General features: G+C 38.9%; 1 protein-coding gene across 1 annotated transcript in view; it reads left to right on the plus strand.

Annotated features, from left to right (window-relative positions):
* Window positions 1-1,457: 1,457 nt before the first annotated feature.
* LOC139908057 (immunoglobulin-like and fibronectin type III domain-containing protein 1) overlaps window positions 1,458-19,959 on the plus strand; it is a 31,019-nt gene continuing 12,517 nt past the window's right edge. The window contains exons 1-12 of the mRNA XM_071894636.2: window positions 1,458-1,593; window positions 3,422-3,508; window positions 7,420-7,532; window positions 7,836-7,975; window positions 8,127-8,226; window positions 8,375-8,416; window positions 8,572-8,614; window positions 8,763-8,949; window positions 9,273-9,386; window positions 9,700-9,862; window positions 10,532-10,804; window positions 10,983-11,180. Of these exons, the coding sequence (XP_071750737.2) occupies window positions 3,453-3,508; window positions 7,420-7,532; window positions 7,836-7,975; window positions 8,127-8,226; window positions 8,375-8,416; window positions 8,572-8,614; window positions 8,763-8,949; window positions 9,273-9,386; window positions 9,700-9,862; window positions 10,532-10,804; window positions 10,983-11,180 (1,429 nt within the window). The 5' untranslated portion in view covers window positions 1,458-1,593; window positions 3,422-3,452. The remainder of the gene's footprint in view (window positions 1,594-3,421; window positions 3,509-7,419; window positions 7,533-7,835; window positions 7,976-8,126; window positions 8,227-8,374; window positions 8,417-8,571; window positions 8,615-8,762; window positions 8,950-9,272; window positions 9,387-9,699; window positions 9,863-10,531; window positions 10,805-10,982; window positions 11,181-19,959) is intronic.

Here is a 19,959-nt window from a genome sequence, read left to right on the forward strand (position 1 = left end):
TCATTGTCTTATTCCCGTGTACTACAGTACTGATGTTGTGTTAAGTTCCATCTAAACTGGGAAATTTGAATTTTCAATTAGACTTAATTGGGAGGGATTAAGATTCTGATAGATATAAAAACAACAAACAGGTTTCCATGGAGAGAACATAACAGGAATTAAATATAGTCCCCTCCAGTAAGGGAAATAGATCAGCAACTGCAAAAACAAAGTGTGTGAGACTCTGCTGTTGCTGTTGATCACATACAACAGGAACATTCACATCTACTATAGAGTTGTGTACTATAAGTAGTGCCCATTACACATTTAAAGAATGTGTGCATTAGTTGCATTGCTACATTCTACTGTGATAAATGAAACTGAGCCATTTTAATAATACTTGACCTTCAGACCCTTAATGTCTCGTTCTTCATTTGATCCTGCCTTTCTGAAGCCACAACTGCCTTACAGCAGTGACTAGAAGAGATTATACCATATAAATGCCATACCTTTGATTATGTAATATAGCGTAATATAAGCCCTACACTGCAGTCAAGGGGATAAGTGCCTTGTTCACAACTTCTGAACTTCACTAATGTCCAACCAAGGGTGAGGGTCAATTCAGAATCAGATTGTAAATTTGTTTGAATATGATACCCACTTACAGTATATTCACTATATATTCTTGAATTTGAATATGAATTGAAGTAGAGTTCAAAACAAATACAGTTAGTGAAGCTTAGTGAAGGATGTTCCTTCATTTTATTTAGTGGAGGCGTTCAAGAAGAAGGTATTCAAATCTGTCATTTAATTTTCCTTTGATAATCAATTACATTTCCATCAATGTAATTAAAATTCAAGTTAAAATGCATGTTTGACTTCCGGTCACATTCTTAATTAATTTCACAGTCCAAATTGATACCAACGCTTGTCTAGCAGAGGTACAACACAGCTATCACCCAAGGTCATAACATAAAATTATCAAAGTTTAATATTCAAATGATAAGCATCTCTTATTGCTGTAAATTTGACATCATAGCTTAAACATTTCTAGAAGTGTCATTTCAAAAAAGTGGAACAAGTGTTCAAATTTTAATCTGACATTATATGACCTTATATAAGCCATTTGTTTGCATTTTCAAACAATTATCACACTACTGAAATTGAAAGAGCCACTAAATAAACAGTCCCATGATTGTGTACTTCTGACACTTAAATGCGTAAGAGGATTCAGATATCACACAAACAAAATGAACCCACCAATCATTTTCTTGTCAGCAAATGTTCTGCGAACGATGACTACACTGTCATCAGTAATTACTGCAGTGAGAGATAAACTTCAGCACTAACCTGTCATTGGTAGCCCACCCCTCTCCCTCAGACAACCCCCTCCATCTCCTCCCATATAATAACCCTCCCCCTCCGAGCATCCATCTGCCTAAACACAAGAAGCCTCTCCTTGACAGTCACTGTGTCTAGGCACAAGCTTGCAGGCAGCGAAATCAAACCTGTTTTCCCAAAGGATTTAATATCCAGTAAAACCCAGGGGGGCCGCAAGCTTATACCAGATCTATAAAGCAGTCTCAGTGGGGCTGAGGACAGAGCTGTAGACAGGTAAACTACTCTTCCTCTCTGTTTGTTTGTGTCCGAGACCAAGGGTGCACCCTCAACACGGGTCAGCCCTCGCTGCTTTTTGATATCTAGGTGGATTACAGCTTAAAGAATAACAGAAGTAGAACAACTGCAGGGCATACAGGATTCTTTAGAGGGGAGTCTGAGGTGTGTACTTAGAGGAAGACCAGATCAAGGATGTGGTTTTCATTCTTTGTATTTCAATATACTGTGGGTACAATGTATGAAAGACTGATTCAGTCTTTTGGTCTTCTATCCTTTCTTGAACTCTCAATCCATGATGAAAATAAATACCGTTTACTGTCAAAGTAACCAAAATATGTTGCATGCAAATGTAACTGTAACTTTGATTAACAGAAAGATGAAATAACCAGCTATGACAAAGGTACAATTGCACTCTCTCTCTCTCTCTCTCTCTCTCTCTCTCTCTCTCTACTCTCCCGGGTTTTGTTAGTTTTGATGTACTCATGTCGTTCCTCTGAGAGCGTCTGATATCTCTTTGTGGATTTCAGAGAATGGAACTCGCAGATCTGGAACAGTCTGTAGTCTGGCTTTGTGTAATCATATGAAGTCACTGCAGGGTTACAGCTAACTATAGCCAGGGTTGTGTGTGCCGTCAGTGTTTGTCCTGCACCCCCTATGGCTTGTGCTGTAGGACGTTGGACCGACCATGACATGAAGGGAATGTCTGGCTTCTCAAACATCCCTCTTGGATATTATAAGAATACACTTAATTTGTCTTTGTCTTTGCACTTGTTTTTCAAGAAGTTGCTGTCATCCTTTTAGCAAATAACTTGATAAAGGTTTCTGATAATATCAGGCTTGAACTTCAGAGAACATACAAAACTACTTTGTACCCACCTGAATTGAATCAGTGCGATTACTACCCGCTTTCGGGTCGATAAACATACTGAAAACTGCTTCGACTTCTTTTTTCCTACTAGCACATACAATGTAATGCCCAGTAGAACTAGGCAAATTACTTAACTGTAACACAGGGAAGTGGTTTTCTACTAATTAATAAACGCAATGAACTTTTGACCTTGCTATACATGTCTGCTTCCAGACACAAGTACAACCTTCAAGTCATTTTGACGATTCCCAAGATAGCAGTCTTGGCAGTTTTATGAGTTATGCGACCTATGACACAAGCACACAGAGTTAGATCTGTCAACATAATAGCAATAAATCCTCTAAATCCTCTTTAATTGGTTGTTTACTTGGCATTTATAGTGGTCACACTTGTCAAAAACAAAAGGCAAGGCACAATGCTTAATATAAACATACTCTCCCTTTCTTTCTCACCCTCTCTCTCATATACACAAGATAAAATGTTGTCTATACCACTGTAAACTGCTTGCTGTGAACAAGACAGGTATTATCATGTGCCAGTGCAGTGGTATAATATATTTAGGATCTACAGCCAGAATGTGTCACACTTCAAATTTATTGGACATCTTGGCAAGTGCCTGCCAGGTCAAGGCTGCGGTCCTAAAAAGGCTAAACAGGGCTAGAATATTGCTCTGGTTAAATAAGACTAAATGAAACAACAGATCTTTAACACACATCAACTGTCATCACTATATCACTAAACACTTAGCCGCTGTTGCACTGTAATATGGTGTTGTAATACTATTTTTTTTATTATACTTTGTAATGGATCATGGATGATTTTAACAACATACTTTGCAACGGCATTGCACAGCAATAAGAACATCAACGCATAAAAAGAATGCCTCATGATACTGGGAAACGCTGATTTCTGGGCTCATAAAGAGTATTGATGCTTATATTCACTTTCTACTTGCAGGGCAACCTTTTTGTCCATAACCACAACCAAAATGTGGAAAAGGGCGAAGACCACAGATCGAACCGCCAGCGGCCAAGGTACGGCACAGTATCGCAAACTCATTCCTCTTCCACTAAACTGCTTCCAGCTAATATAAAGTGAAGTATAAATCTGTGGGGATTCTTTGACAGTAATTGACTATAAGTGGTGCTGCAGCAAAGAGATAAATAAAAGTAAACAGAGTGACGGCAGTTTGTTTGCAATTACCAATTACACTTCTTGTGAGATTAAGACCTTAAGCAGTGTTAAATGTAATGTGCTGTCATGTTATCTAAACATACATCTCTGCCAGAGATTAGATTATTTTTTTTATGTTAAAGCTATTGGTTGCCTTTGGATAAGCATCCACAAGCCTTTCTTTTTTCTATTAAGTTCCTCTATTTTCTTTTATCATTCATGATAATGAAAACCAGTCCAGTGGGCGAGTTTTGTAGAAGAAAACAACAAACATTGCTGTGTTAGTAAATACCTGCCACAAGCCTACTGCTCACATTTGTCATCAAAATTAATTTGTTTAGTAGCTGAATTTAGAAATAACAGAGTGAAAGAAAAGGATAACGACTGTATGGAGGAAAAACTGAAGAATTGTTCACTGACTGCTGTCTGGAAACATCTTACACCCTAAATCACTATTGCCAGAAAATGTTAGTTGCCATGGGAAGTCTGGACTACACTGTCAAGACTATCACTCTATCTAAAATTGGGACACTTCTTTTTCAGACACTCTGGGATCTGTTGATGTCTAGAGAAATATAAATTCCATTATTAAATCAAGTGAACATGTTGAAGAAATAAGGAACCACCATGAGGACCTTATTTTATAATGGAAACACACATGTCTAGTCTAGTTGGTGGTGATTATCCATAATGACTGTCTACATCACTCCCCGAAACAAGCAAAGCAATTCAATTACTGTCTTACACAAACTGTGTAAGTAAATTCATCACAAAAAGTGGTAGAAAATGAGCTGCCACTAATCCTGTCAAAATCTCATATATTGCTGGTGTTAACAAGCAATTTAGAGAGTGGAAAAACACTCCATGCTGTGTGCACTGAAAGATTCATGCATTAAAACAGTGATTTTAAAACACTTTGTTTTGTTGTATCAGCAAATTGAGTGCTTAGACGCATCGCTCAGAGCTTCAGGACTGTTTCCTTTATTGTGAGGGGAAATGAATGTGAACTAGATTATATAGTTCTCAGTTCTTATTGGCTGAGTCCCACTCAGGTCTATTGTAAAATACCCAATAAATGCCCAACTATGACCGTATAACTGTTAAATATGAATGCACTAACCAAAAATCACCATTCACACCGGTACTACAACTATATAGCTTGACAGAAGAATAATGTTTCATTATTATTGTTATTTAAATAGTATTGATTGAATATTTGTGTTCTTTTTTTATTAAAAAAGGTGTGTTGCTGTGATTTTATGAATAGAATAAGCTCAAGGCCACTTTCCTGCATGCCTAACCCTTCGTAACTGTTCTAAAATCACTGCAAAACACGGCTGTGAGTGGCTTATTGCTTCATTTACTTGAAGACTATTTATCATGTTTTGTTTATAGCATCAACAAAGACTTTATTGTCAATGTATCTTCATACGAGTTGCAAATCAACAGTTATCGGCAAGTACATTACTTCTTTTGGCTTCAAAACACATTGGAAAAAGAAGGTACTGTAATATAATATAATAGTTGACATGACATGAGCTATGAAGGACAAAGTAACGCCTACGACCAACTCCTGGGAGAGAAAACATGAACATGAATTCACTCCAGCCACATGATATACATTGCCTCAATCAATAGGACCCACTCACCTTATCAAAAGTGTGTGAGTTGGAGTTTTGAGAACCTAAATGTCTTTTCTCTCAGGCTTCACTGATAAATGAGGAAGAGAAGAAAACATCCCTGGATTAAGGCTGCCTGCCTGCCTCGCCCTTAACCATGACCCTGTCAGAGCCTCGGTTTATTCAGGCCTCCGCAAGCTTTCCTTCTCCACAGTGTGCCTGACTGACTGTGTTTTCACCACCCGCCTTCACACCCACTCCTTCTTTCAGTCTCTCACACGGACTCTCTCATTTTTCAGTTATATTTTCTCTATCTGTCTATCTATCTATCTATCTATCTATCTATCTATCTATCTATCTATCTATCTCACACACACAAAGCAGAGAAGAAAGGAAGATAGATACTTTATCTTTCATCAAACACAAGGAACTGTGCCTGCCGGACACAACCTGCAATTCTACGGGAGCAAACAATAATTTACAGCTTCCCCTGGACATGTGTCCACGCCACTTTTGCAACCGTCGCAAAAAATTCCCACAGGCTTCCTTGCTCAAATACTTCTAACTGATCTGCTATCATTTCTTGTCACCCAGGTTTCTCCATCGTTCATCGGTATATTCAGCATTTTAATGAGGTGTCTGGCAACAAGTCAGGTGAAAAGAAAGAGAGCCGTATTATTTTCCAGTAGACCAACATAGAACTATTTCTGAAGTTGTTTATCATCTCTTATGCCCTACTGTATGAACACTCAATACAGTAGGATGCGAGGGGTAAATCCATTATTGTAAATAATGGAATAAATACTTAATAATACATTAGGTATTATTGTGTACTGTGCCTGCTTGTGACCTGTCCTGTCTTTGCAGTGCTTGATAACCTCAAACGTCTATTTGCTGCCTTGTTAAATCAGCAGGACCCGGCTATGTTTGTCAGGCCTGTCGGGACGGTGGCTCTCCCATCTCTGTCCCTGTCATAATAATCATTAATCCCTGGATTAATGTTGTTTCTAAATCTTCTCCCGTGTGATCCCCCTATCTTTACACATCCAAAGCCTGATAAGAAAATGTTCGGCAACAAAACAGGTAGGCAGGGGATCACAGAGCGAATTACATGCACTGGTTGTTTGAAGTGCCTCAGCGAATTAGTCTGTAATGCATTCAACTTTGTGGGCAGTGTACTGAATGTGGGTGCACATACGAATATGAGCCACAATATATTATCAGAAGGTACGGTTTGTTTACTCTGTTGATGCCATGGTGAGAACACAATGTGAAGCTGCTCTTCCTTCTCTGTAGTAACAAGGTGACACAGTAAGAAGCGGTAACACTAAACAGGAGCGACCTAAAACGTGATCACTCAAGAGTTCAAACATGTGATAAACAAGTTGAAACATTCAATTGGCTAACATAATTAAACCAAAGGCAGACAAATGCTGTGTATTTACAGAAAAGAACAGAAACCACATGTTTACATTGTTGTTCACCACTAATACTGTACAGCATATATCTACAGAAGTAAAGAGCAACAAACAATTTTGTTTGATATGGGCGTAGATATCAACATAGATCTACAAGAAAGGTAAGAAGACTTAATGAAGGCATTGATATGACAAATGTTACTTCTCTACATTCTACACATCTCCACAATAAACACATAAAGCCTTTCTGCCAATGTGAAAATGAATATGAAAAAAAAAAAACACATGAAAGGTAAACAACAGAAAGACATTGGGCTTTTATGTAGCTACTTTGCTCTCTTTTTCCCACTCTTCCTTCTTCTGCTTTGTTTTCATTAAGTCTTCAAAAAGTTCTGTCTCTCTGCCTTGCCAACACCCAAGTAGTGTCCTTTTGACTGCAGTTGGGGTCCTTTCTGTCTTTTTAAAAAATCCAGGTGCTACCTCTCAGGGGGTAAAATATGCCATGACTGACATCTGCTGGTAGCAAGTAAAGGAATCTGTAGTCACGCCACCAACAAAACTCTCCACAGCCTTTTTATTTCTAATTCTACTGTGCTGAGCCGATTTTTGTTTGGTTTCTGAAGTTTAGATTTTAAGGTACTTTAACTATAGTCATACCTGATAATTAACTGGATCTTTTGTCTAGGATTATATTTTGCCTCTTTCCTGACTTCTATTTTTGCTGGCTTTGTTTAGCCATCATCAGGAAGAGATCTAAGGTTCCCGGGGTGATGATTACTCAGCATGTGGCAGAAGTACCAGAGGGCAAGACCACCCCGGATTTCCAACGCAAACCGATCTCTCTAACCATCCAGGAAGGTGAGCCTCCCCATGTTATATCAGAGCGCTGACATTGACATATATTTGAATTGTTTGCATTTTATATAATCAAACACTTCAAGGGATCTGGAGTTTTACCTCTTGGCAATTTATGTTTAATTCTAACTGCATGGTCACTTAAAATAAGACACATGACTTATTGTATGACTGTAAACCATTGTCTTGCAAACAAAGTAAATAGTTGATTGTTTGAATGTAACAGTGCCATCTTTCCATTTATGAACCTAGAATGGAATTCATAGATGTGGAAATGAAGATGCAATATTTGCACATATCCTTTAGGGAAATTAGCTGTTTTCAAGGCCGTGGTGACAGGCGAGCCAAAGCCAGAAGTGACATGGAAAAGAGCTAAAGGGGATATTTCAGACAAGGACAAATTTCAGTGTAAATATGATGAATCATCTGGTGAATACACGTTAGAGGTGAGTGACTGCAAGATTTCACCTACGGTAAACATCCTGTGGGTGGTAATCAGCAAAACCCCAAAATGTTATGAAATATGTGCTGTTTGTTGTGTGAATCCAATCTGTGCAACTGTCAACTTGCCATGTTGCATGTTATTTGTATTGCTAGATTCGTAAAGTGTCTGGTGCGGAGGCAGACACGTACAAATGCTATGCTTCCAATGAATATGGCAAGGCTGTCTGCACTGCAACATTAAATGTGATTGAGGGTAAGAGTTACAAGGTTCATGCAATGTATTTCGAAACGTGATTGTTTGTGTGTATTTGTGTGTGTGTGTGTGTGTGTGTGTGTGCGTGTGGGGGGGGTTGTGCAGGCGTGTGTTGTGATAATTTCCTTCATGATAATCTCTTTTGTAGTTGCATTCAAGAAACAGAAGGCTATGGAGGAGCTAGAGATTAGTGAGTAATAGTTTTCCATGACTATAGCATTTACTGTACTGTAAATAAATACATGGATTCAAAAAAACTTCCACTTAAATGAAAAATGTGTACAGTATAGTAAAAGTAAAAAAAAATAGATATGAATTTAATCTGACACTCTGCTACACTTTTAGCCGCCACAGACCCGTCAGAGTTCAGGAAGATGTTGAGGAAAAGGTAAGAAAACAGACTCAGGATGCTGTGTACCTAATGAGATTTCTGTGTGTGTGTGTGTGTGTGTGTGTGTGTGTGTGTGTGTGTGTGTAGGCCATTAATGCAGTCAGAACAATTACCTATTTTTCTAATATTTGCCTCATGCTTTCAGCAAAGTCGGGGAAAACCAGGCGAAGAAGGAAGACGGGGAGGTTGACGAGAAGTTCTGGGACATCATCATGAACGCTGACAGGAAGGACTACGAGCGCCTCTGTGCTGAGTTTGGTGTCAAAGACTTGCGTTTGATGCTCAAGAAACTGGAGGAGAAGAAGCAGAATCGAGTGGAGGAACAGTGTAAGGTATGAAAATTGTCAGATAGATGTAATATACTTCCAGATAAATCATAGTGTATAGCAAGTTAACTCACAGATCTATATCAGGTATATTTCTGCATGTTCATTCTTCATATCCACTACCAGCCATATTATTGTGTCATGATAACTTGATCATCCAAATGTAGTTAGCTGATGCATTGCATTCGCTCAAACGATGATCATCCATTTTTATTGCTCATTTCATCTCATTGATTCTAACTCACGTCTCTCTCACTCCCCCTCCCACCCCACCAGCATCTCAATCACCTGTTTCTTTCCATGTCCTCTCTTGTGATTCTCCTTGTCAGTATGTTGAGTACCTCAGAAACCTGAGGCATATTGAGGTTAAAGGAGATGGCTCTGCTTCTTTTGAGTTTGAAATGGAGCTCAAAGATGCAACCAGTAGAATTTTCATCTACAAGGTGAGACAGCTAGAGACCTCTTCAGTTGTTGTTGTTTTGTTTTTTTTACCTTATTTAAAATCATATATCTTTTAAGGTTTCTTCCAAAAAAATATGAATCAGTTTTTTTTCAATTATTTTATACCAGCCAGTGCCAAAACACCAAGGGAGGCTTACATTTACTTACACTTATTCAAGATGATGGAACAACATACATTTCATTACCATATTGTTGTTGTTTTTTTCTTTTTATCTGAGCTAATTTGAAAAACTACAAGCATAATTTTGAATGAATGTTTGGTTTTGTTTGTAACTCCTTGCTACCACCCGGCAGGATGGTGTGATGATTCCTTTTGATGAAGATCCAACACAGAAACACAGCCTGAAGACCGTTGGGAAGAAGGTAGTTTTCAGTATCAAGGACCTCATGCCAGAAGACGCGGGGATGTATCAGGTGGATGTTGAAGAAGTCAATCTCTTCACGACAGAATTCAGAAGTATGTTCAGGAAAAAAACTAAAGAGTTGCTATTGAATTATTGTCCATAACCAAAGAAATATGAATAATGAGCATTTCCAAATGGTCAGTTTGCATACCAAGTAGTTTCCAGACTGACAATGAAGGATATTAACATTCATACCCATTTTGATAGTTCATTTTGAGGTGCATGTTGGGTGTGTAAAGGAGAATACTGTTTTGGTTTTGGCGTGATAGTTCTATGTTTTAGGACAGTTTTTTTTTCATTGTGGGTAAACACTTACTACTGTCTCACATGCAGTAACAACAAAGAAGAGAGAATAATTCCTTTCACCCTTTAATCTGCTAATAATATCATATCAAACACTTGTTGAAAAGGTGACCATGGTAGTGTTCAGGGTGGTTTTTAGGGAATCACTGTACATTTTCTGGTTCAGAAGTGATAAAATTAATATATGTTGGATGTAACAACATACACACACACTGTGAGAATCCGTGGATACAGATTTTGTTTGGTTCCCTGAGTTCTTGTTTTTGGAAAAACCATATTTACAAGTAGTAGGTCATGAGAATATGAGAATAACATTATTGTATTCTTAAATTGCCTAGTATTCTTCTTTAATCTGTTTGTGTGTGTGTGTGTGTGTGTGTGTGTGTGTGTGCGCGTGCGTGCATGCATGTTGTTCACAGTTCCCAAAGTGAACTTCGTTGTCAAAATCGAGGAGGTGAAAGCCCAGGAGAGAGAGGACGCTCTGTTTGAGTGTGTCCTGTCACACCCCTTGCCCCGGATCAAGTGGATGGGCAAGAACAGCATGCTGGAGGATGGAGAAAAATACAACATAAGTGTGTCAGACGACAAACTGATCCACAAGCTGCTGGTCAAGGACTGCAAGCAGCTGGACAAAGGCATCTACTCTGCTGTGGCTGGCATCAAGACGTGCAGCGCCTGGCTGGTGGTGGAAGGTAACACAGTTCAATGCACACATACAGAAGTTAGTTCTGCTTTTGTATGCTTTCAATGGTGTATGACAATATGATTGTTTTAATGATTGGCATCATTAAGAGTGATGGTTTTCTTAAATAAAGGTGAGTTGTGTGTCATGATACTCATGTTGTATTTCACATGTTCCTATCCTCTAAGCTGACAGTGACTCTGGTAAGAAGAAAGCCCGTAAAACGACCTCAGCTGGCGGAGCAGGGATGGACCTTGAGAAAGTGGCCAAAGAGCAACAAATTAAAATCCGCGAGGAGAAGGACCAGATGGAAACAGCCATAAAAGCCAAAAAAGAAGCAGAACAACTTATAGATGAAGAGCCGTCTGCCACTGACAGAAGAGATGGTGAAACAACTGCAGCAGGACTTGGTAAAAACAGTGGAGCAGGAAAGGACAAGCCTAAAGTGGGGACAGCTGGTGCTGGTGCACTGTCTGAGAAAATAGGGAGCAAAGAGGGAGTGAAAATCAAAAACTCAAGAGGAGATGGCAGTGGATCAAAATTAGTCGGGTCAGAATTTGTAAAAAAGGAAGATGTGAAGCTGATAGTAGATGACACCAGGAGCAAGAGACACACCAAAACAGGTCAAGTGGATTCTGACAAGATAGCAGGTAAAGTAGATTTATTCCTAACAAATGCATTTCCACAGTCAGCAGTGAATGTAGAAGTGGTGGACTAAAATGTATGTTTCTGATCAAAACATATGCAGACTTGTAGCTATTGATTTGGGCTATTTCAAGGGAGGATTTCAAGAGAGGGAAAGTATGGATTACCACATATCTTAATTGGATGTCAGCTGTAAGACGGTCCTTGCCCTAGTTGAGTACAGAATACTGTGGCATTAGGCAAAACCCTTTGCTTTCCCACCACACTGTCATGTTTCATAGGACCACTTAAACTCTGGGCTTCCTCAAAGTTAGATTTCCTATAGAACTTCAAAGGAAACCAGGAGCAACCCCACTGCTAATGTTAATTCATTTATAGTGTTTTTGCCCCAATGTCTTTGTTCATGTGAAATTGAAATCATGAAAATACAAATTTCATGAGCTGACAAAAATAGGAATGACTTCAGTGTCCTAGTACTGTTACAATATGCAAGAAAAACAAAACTCATTCCCAACTTATTTTCCATTTTGTCTCTGGTGACAGGCAGCCAAGTACAACTACTGAAAAAATCATCACTAAATGATGCTGTTGACCCAAATACACAAGCAGGTGAGTGGAACCGCTGGGAAACTTTCATTACTAAGACATCTTGAGTGATGGTTGCAATTGTTACTGGATGGAAAGAAGCTAAACTACCTAAACCTGGACCTTAAAATCTCTGCTCTATCCGAATAACTTAGTAAGGCAACAGCATTTTTAACTGAAAACTACTTAAGCCAATCTTTGTCTATTTGTCATTCATCCAGAGGGAATTGCAATGCAATAACATCCAATTATTCTAGACTAGATAATTCCACATGCCTACAAATCAGTGCAATCATACCGTACATATGAGAAGTGCCAGACCTGTTTTTTTCAGTGTCCTAACATGAAGGTTATTTTTTCTGTTTGCTCAAGAGCTCCTGCATTACTATTAGCAAATATCATTTGCATAATGTCTGGTTCACATTCCATGCATATTGCAAATATTACTACAACCAATACAGGATAAACCACTGCAGCAGACTGTAGTAATACTGGCACAGCACACTCATGAAACTTATTTCTGCATAAAATCACGATGTGCTCTCTAGAACTAGCTGTGCTCGTCTGTCATTTGTCTGTCTGTTACAGACATAATTACCACATAAGATGTGCGGCTGTATTTTCAGCACAACAGACCTGAGTTTTTGTTCAGTTAACCCTTAAAAAGTATGACAGTTTTGCCATAGGTTATGTTTTATCTCTCCTTACCTCCTTAACAAATGAAATGATAAAGTTTAGGACTCTTTTAACTTTTAAGGGGAAAGCACAAATCCAGATAATCCAGATGGAAAGGAGGAACTGAGAAACACCGCTGAGTCTGCCAAGCGTTCAAGATACACAAGTAAAGACTCGCAAGATAAAGTGACTGGTAAGAGACCACATATTATATCCTGTATTAACTGCATAGAGGAAGCAAAGCTCACAAAGATGAAACAGATACAATATTGAGATAAGAAGCATTCCTAAAGATGTTATATTGGAGAAACTGTATGTGAACACTCCACCAACCACAGTGTTTACCTTTTGAGAACAATTTGGTAGCAGTCCTTCTAAAGTATATAATAATGCCCTTCCTTACTCACACACTATGACCATTTAGTGATATAATGTCTTTTGTTGTTGCTTCCTGGTTGTAATACCATACTTGTGCAGTTATAATTTGAAATCTATCCAAATGAAAAGTCACTTTGAAAAGTTCATCCTGGACTATTTTAATTTTAAGGTAAAAGGACAGATCCAAATGATCCAGATGGGACTGAGGACTCCTCTGAGTTTGCAAAGCGTACAAAAAACACAAACCAGGGGTCACAGCGACATGATACAATGATCGGTAAGAGACTACATGTTGTTCATTGACTGCATGGAGAAGATAAAGCTAGCAAGTATGAAACATCCCCCAAAATTGAATGTTAAAAATACCACTCATATGAATCAATTTATTTTTAACGTATAGGAATAAATAGCTAGCAGTCAATGTCAATGTCTATGGTAATTCCCTTGTTTACATTGCGATTCTCTAAGGCAGGAAAGCAGGGCCTTGGGCAGAAAATATCATGTAAATTAAATCTTATCTAATCACCACTGGCATACTGTAAAATATGGATTATTGAATACAGTCATCTCTAGGGAAACCAAGCACTAGCCTCTGCATTCCAGAGAAACAAACCCCAATACACTGGTAGAACATATGTTTTATTTTCATCCTTTTATAAGCCCAATAGACAACAGTGACTGTACCAGGAATCCACAGCCACCACCTGTCTTCAGGTTTTTTTCCAACTCTCACTACCAGTAATTGCAAACAGGCAGAAATACTTCTTAAAAACACAACATGGAAGATCAGAAAAAAATATCTGGGTTGCATTGCTGTAGTTTGTATATATGTTAGAAGTATGGAGTTGTTGGAGATGTAAGCAACTGAGTGAGATCACTTTGGATACTCTGCATGGTCAAAATTAAAGACATGATATGTAGATCCAGTTTTATAATGGCAGGCTAAGCAAACCTTGGGATTATAAATCATTACTTGATAAATTAGGCTCACAGGCGCCAGTCAAATCAAACTCAAATTTTCTAAAATCTGATTGACAGCATTGATAGGCTTACAGAAGTGTGTTTAACGATTTGAAAATGCACATTTGATTTGAAAATATTCAAGTTTCTGTGATCTTGAAGATTAAGATTATCTGTTAAATGTACTTATTTGTTTGGCTGTCTTTCCTGTTCACCTAACCCTGGGTTGTTTATGATATCCTTTAAATGTCATTTTGAAAAGATTCAAATGAAGCAAGATATCCTGATGGGAATGAGGACTCCACTGGATCTGCCAAGCATTCAAGGCACACAAAGCAAGGTCAAGAGACACAAGGTGGAGTGACTGGTAAGAGAACACATGTAGGAGACATGTCTGTTCTTGATACCCAGTAATACGAAACTCAGTACTGAGTCTGGAATAGACATCATCTCTGACAGGATTAGCACATATGCAAGTGTTTTTTGTCCAGTTAACATCCATATGATTATTTGGGTAACACTTTACAATAAGGGTCACTAAGTTAAGGGTTAGTTAATGCTTAATAAGCATTAACTAACCCTTAATTAACAGTTAACTAATGTGTAATTTACTAATGGTGTTCATGTTAACTAAGGTATTAATTTATACATTATTTAATAGTTTATAAAGATGACTATTAAATAATGTATAAATTAATACCTTAGTTAACATGAACACCATTAGTAAATGATTACTCACATTAGTTAACTGTTAATTAAGGGTGAGTTAATGCTTATTAAGCATTAACTAACCCTTAACTTAGTGACCCTTATTGTAAAGTGTTACCATTATTTGTTATATGTTGTCTTTTGTTGCTGTTCCTATTGCCTTTGGTTTAGAGTGCAGCAGATGAAATGTTGATTTAGAGCTTAAGCAGCTTGAAACTGATACTGAAATATTCAGGCAGAACTATATTGATTTCCTGGCCATACCACAGATCCAAATGAACTATGTGAATCTGATGGGAATGAAGACTCTACTGGGTCTGCCAAGCGTTCAAGGCATGCAAGGCAAGACCAACAGACACCAGGTGCCATGTCTGGTAAGAAACCACAAGCATAGTATTGACTGCATGGAGGACATGTACTGTAATTGATTGTCATGGATAGTCATACTTGTTTCAAGTATACTGTATAGTACTGGCAGAAGAAACATAAAATCCATTATTCACTCTGAAACAGTGCCTATAGCTGTGACTTGTCCATTTCTGTGCGATGGACAAGGTTGATTACCATGTGTGATTTCCTTTGTTTTCTTCAGTCTTTTTCATTCAGCATCAATATATGACCAGTTTGTCATATGGGGTTAATGTTGTCTGTGACACCTTTGTAGTCTAACAGAAAAAAGTCATTGTGGATAGTTTTAAATTTGTGGTGATAATACAGATCCAATTGAACTAAATTATCCAATTGAATAGGCACTTTACTGGTTGTTTTTTCTTTGGCTTGTGTAATGGAGTTGAAAAGGTTGGTGATTTTCACTCCACTGGTAGAAAAGCTACGCTTCGTCTGTTTCAAGAATGCACTTTTGAATTAGCATGATTCAAAATGGCACAACTGGCATAGCTGTATGTCATGCTGGCAGGCAGAGAGCTCATGGCCTGGTCTGGGTGGGACACCCCAAGAGAAGTCGCTAGTCCTTGCTGTCATGCTGCCTGTAGTACTTGTTTATTTCTGTGATATACTTTAAAAGTCATTTTGAAAAGCAATGTAATGGCCACACCACAGATTTAAATGAAGCAAGATATTCTGATGGGAATGAGGACTCCACTGGATCTGCCAAGCATTCAAGGCGCACAAAGCAAGGTCAAGAGGCACAAGGTGGAGTGACTGGTAAGAGAACACATGTAGGAGACATGTCTGTTCTTGATACCCAGTAATACGAAACTCAGTACTGAGTCTGGAACAGACCGATCTCTGTAACTTATCCATTTATTTTTGAGATGGACAGGATTAGCACATATGGAAGTGTCTTTTTGTCCAGTTAATGTCCATATGATTATTGTTATATGTTGTCTTCTGTTACTGTTCCTGTTGTATGTGGTACCTATGTGGAGTGCGGCAGCTGAAATTTTGATTCAGAGCTTAACCAGCTTAAAACCCATACTGAAAGATTCAGGCAGAACTATATTGATTTCCTGGCCATACCACAGATCCAAATGAACTATGTGAATCTGATGGGAATGAAGACTCTACTGGCTCTGCCAAGCGTTCAAAGGGTACAAAACAAGGCCAACAGACACCAGGTGCCATGTCTGGTAAGAAACCACATGCACAGTATTGACTGCATGGAGGACGTACTGTAGTTGATTGCCAAGGATAGTCATACCTGTTTCAGAAACACTGTACAGTACTGGCAGAAGAAACATAAAATCCATTACCCACTCTGGAACAGTCCCTATTGCTGTGACTTGTCCATTTCAGTTCAATGGACAAGGTTGATTACCATGAGTGATTTCCTTTGTTTTTTTCCAGTCTTTTTCAGTCAACATCAATGTACGTATGACTAGTTTGTCATAAAGTTCATGTTGTCTCTGACACCTTTATAGTCTAACAAAAGAAAGTCAGCATGGATAGTTTTAAATTTGTGGTGATAATACAGATCCAATTGAATAAATGATCCCATTGAATAGGCACTTTACTGGTTGTGAAAATTCTAGGTGTACAAGGTAAGGTCAGCATCTGGAACACGGTTATTTTTTCTTTGGCTTGTGTAATGGAGTTGAAAAGGTTGGTGATTTTCACTCCACTGGTAGAAAAGCTACGCTTTGTCTGTTTCAAGAATGCACTTTTGAATTAGCATGATTCAAAATGGCATAGCTGGCATAGCTGTATGTCATGCTGGCAGGCAGAGAGCTCATGGCCTGGTCTGGGTGGGACACCCCAAGAGAAGTCGCTAGTCCTTGCTGTCATTCTACCTGTAGTACTTGTTTATTTCTGTGATACACTTTAAATATCATTTTGAAAAGCTCAAGCAGGAGTATTTTAATGTAATGGCCGTACCACAGATTCAAATGAAGCAAGATATTCTGATGGGAATGAGGACTCCACTGGATCTGCCAAGCATTCAAGGCGCACAAAGCAAGGTCAAGAGACACAAGGTGGAGTGACTGGTAAGAGAACACATGTAGGAGACATGTCTGTTCTTGATACCCAGTAATATGAAACTCAGTACTGAGTCTGGAACAGACCTATCTTTGTGACTTGTCCTTTTTTTGTGATGGACAGGATTAGTACATGGAAGTGTCTTTTTGTCCTTATGGTTATTTGTTATATGTTGTCTTTTGTTACTGTTCCTGTTGTCTGTGGTACCTGTTTAGAGTGCAGCAGCTGAAATGTTAACTTCAAGCTTAACCAGCTAAAAACTGATACTGAAATATTCAGGCAGAACTATATTGCTTTCCTGACCATACCACAGATCCAAATGAACTATGTGAGTCTGATGGGAATGAAGACTCTACTGGGACTGCCAAGCATTCAAAGGGTACAAAAAAAGGCCAACAGACACCAGGTGCCATGTCTGGTAAGAAACCACATGCATGGTATTGACTGCATGGAGGACATGTACTGTAGTTGACTATCAAGGATAGTCATACCTGTATATAGTATCTATATTAGCATGATTTAAAATGGCACAGCTGGCATAGCTGTATATCATGCTGGCAGAGAGCTCATGTCTTGGTCTGGGCAAGACTCACCCCAAAATAAATCTCTAGTCCTTGCTGTCATGCTGCCCGTAGCACTTGTTTTTTTCTGTGATACCCTTTAAAAGTCATTTTGAAAAGCTCAAGCAGGAGTATTTTAATGTAATGGCCATACCACAGATTCAAATGAAGCAAGATATTCTGATGGGAATGAGGATTCTACTGGAACTGTCAAGCATTCAAGGCATACAAAGCAAGGTCAAGAGAAACAAGGTGGAGTGACTGGTAAGAGAACACATGTAGGAGACATGTCTGTTCTTGATACCCAGTAATACGAAACTCATTACTGAGTCTGGAACAGACCTATCTTTGTGACTTGTCGTTTTTTTGTGATGGAACGGATTAGTACATATGGAAGTGTCTTTTTGTCCAGTTCACATCCGTATGATTATTTGTTATATGTTGTCTTTTGTTACTGTTCCTGTTGTCTGTGGTACCTGTGTAGAGTGCAGCAGCTGAAATGTTGATTTCTTAACCAGCTTAAAACTCATACTGAAATATTCAGGCAGCGCTATACTCATTTCCTGGCCATACCACAGATCCAAATGTACTATGTGAAGCTGATGGGAAGGACTCCACTGGATTTGCCAAACATTCAAGGCGCACAAAGCAAGGTCAAGAGACACAAGGTGGAGTGACTGGTAAGAGAACACATGTAGAAGACATGTCTGTTCTTGATACCCAGTAATACGAAACTCAGTACTGAGTCTGGAACAGACCTATCTTTGTGACTTGTCCTTTTTTTGTGATGGAACGGATTAGTACATATGGAAGTGTCTTTTTGTCCAGTTCACATTCGTATGATTATTTGTTATATGTTGTCTTTTGTTACTGTTCCTGTTGTCTGTGGTACCTGTGTAGAGTGCAGCAGCTGAAATGTTGATTTCTTAACCAGCTTAAAACTCATACTGAAATATTCAGGCAGCGCTATACTCATTTCCTGGCCATACCACAGATCCAAATGTACTATGTGAATCTGATGGGAAGGACTCCACTGGATTTGCCAAACATTCAAGGCGCACAAAGCAAGGTCAAGAGAAACAAGGTGGAGTGACTGGTAAGAGAACACATGTAGAAAACATGTCTGTTCTTGATACTCAGTAATACGAAACTCAGTACTGAGTCTGGAACAGATGTCATCTGTGACTTGTCCATTTTTTTGTGATGGACAGGATTAGCACGTGTCTTTTTGTCCAGTTTTCATCCATATGATTATGTGGTATATGTTTTCTTACTGTTACTGTTGTCTGTGGTACCTGTAGAGTGCAGCAGCTGAAATGTTAATTTCAAAACCAGCTTGAAACTGATACTGAAATATTCAGGCAGAACTATATTGATTTCCTGGCCATACCACAGATCCAAATGAACTATGTGAATCTGATGGGAATGAAGACTCTACTGGGTCCACCAAGCATTCAAAGCGTACAAAACAAGGCCAACAGACACCAGGTGCCATGTCTGGTAAGAAACCACATGCACAGCACTTCACGTGATTAGCACATAGGAAGTGCTTTTTTGTCCAGTTCACATCCATATGATTATTTGTTATACATTGTCTTTTGTCGTCGTCCCTGTTGTCTGTAGTACCTGTGTAGAGTGCAGCAGCTGAAATATTAAAGGAATAATCAGTAATATCTTACTGGCTTGTTGCACAAAATGACCAATATATCAGCGGGAGTTCGCAAGTGTTGTTGATCAATGCCAGTCACTCCATTACCTCAATGACTGGCGAGATTTCAAGCTTTCTAAACAAGCAGTCCGGTCCGTACTCTCTAGGTGGAACTGCTTTACACCCCTAGGCAGTTCAATATACACCCAAGCTCCACCCCCTGAACTACACCCTTTGTGTTTGGAAATTTCTGTTTCATTTGCGCAACCATAGAATATCGTACAGCGACCAAACGATTGGCTTTGCAAGACACCTCTGCAATGAAGCCTAAAAAGCCTTGTTCTGAAGCTAAAAAGGCCAATGACAAAGTCCGCTCCAAAACCTGGGTGGACATTGGTGCAGCATTTCAAAGGAGAAGGTAGCTTACAACTCTGAAAAACTTAAAGACTGATGCAGAGTTGGCCTTACAAATTTTGATGGGCAGGTAAGCAACCTGTAGCTAACGTTAGCCACACAAGCTAGTTTGTTTCTTGTTGATGCAACAAACGTTCGCTTACCACAACTTCGCTG

The sequence above is a fragment of the Centroberyx gerrardi genome, chromosome 14 (assembly GCF_048128805.1).
Source record: "Centroberyx gerrardi isolate f3 chromosome 14, fCenGer3.hap1.cur.20231027, whole genome shotgun sequence".
NCBI lineage: Eukaryota > Metazoa > Chordata > Actinopteri > Beryciformes > Berycidae > Centroberyx > Centroberyx gerrardi.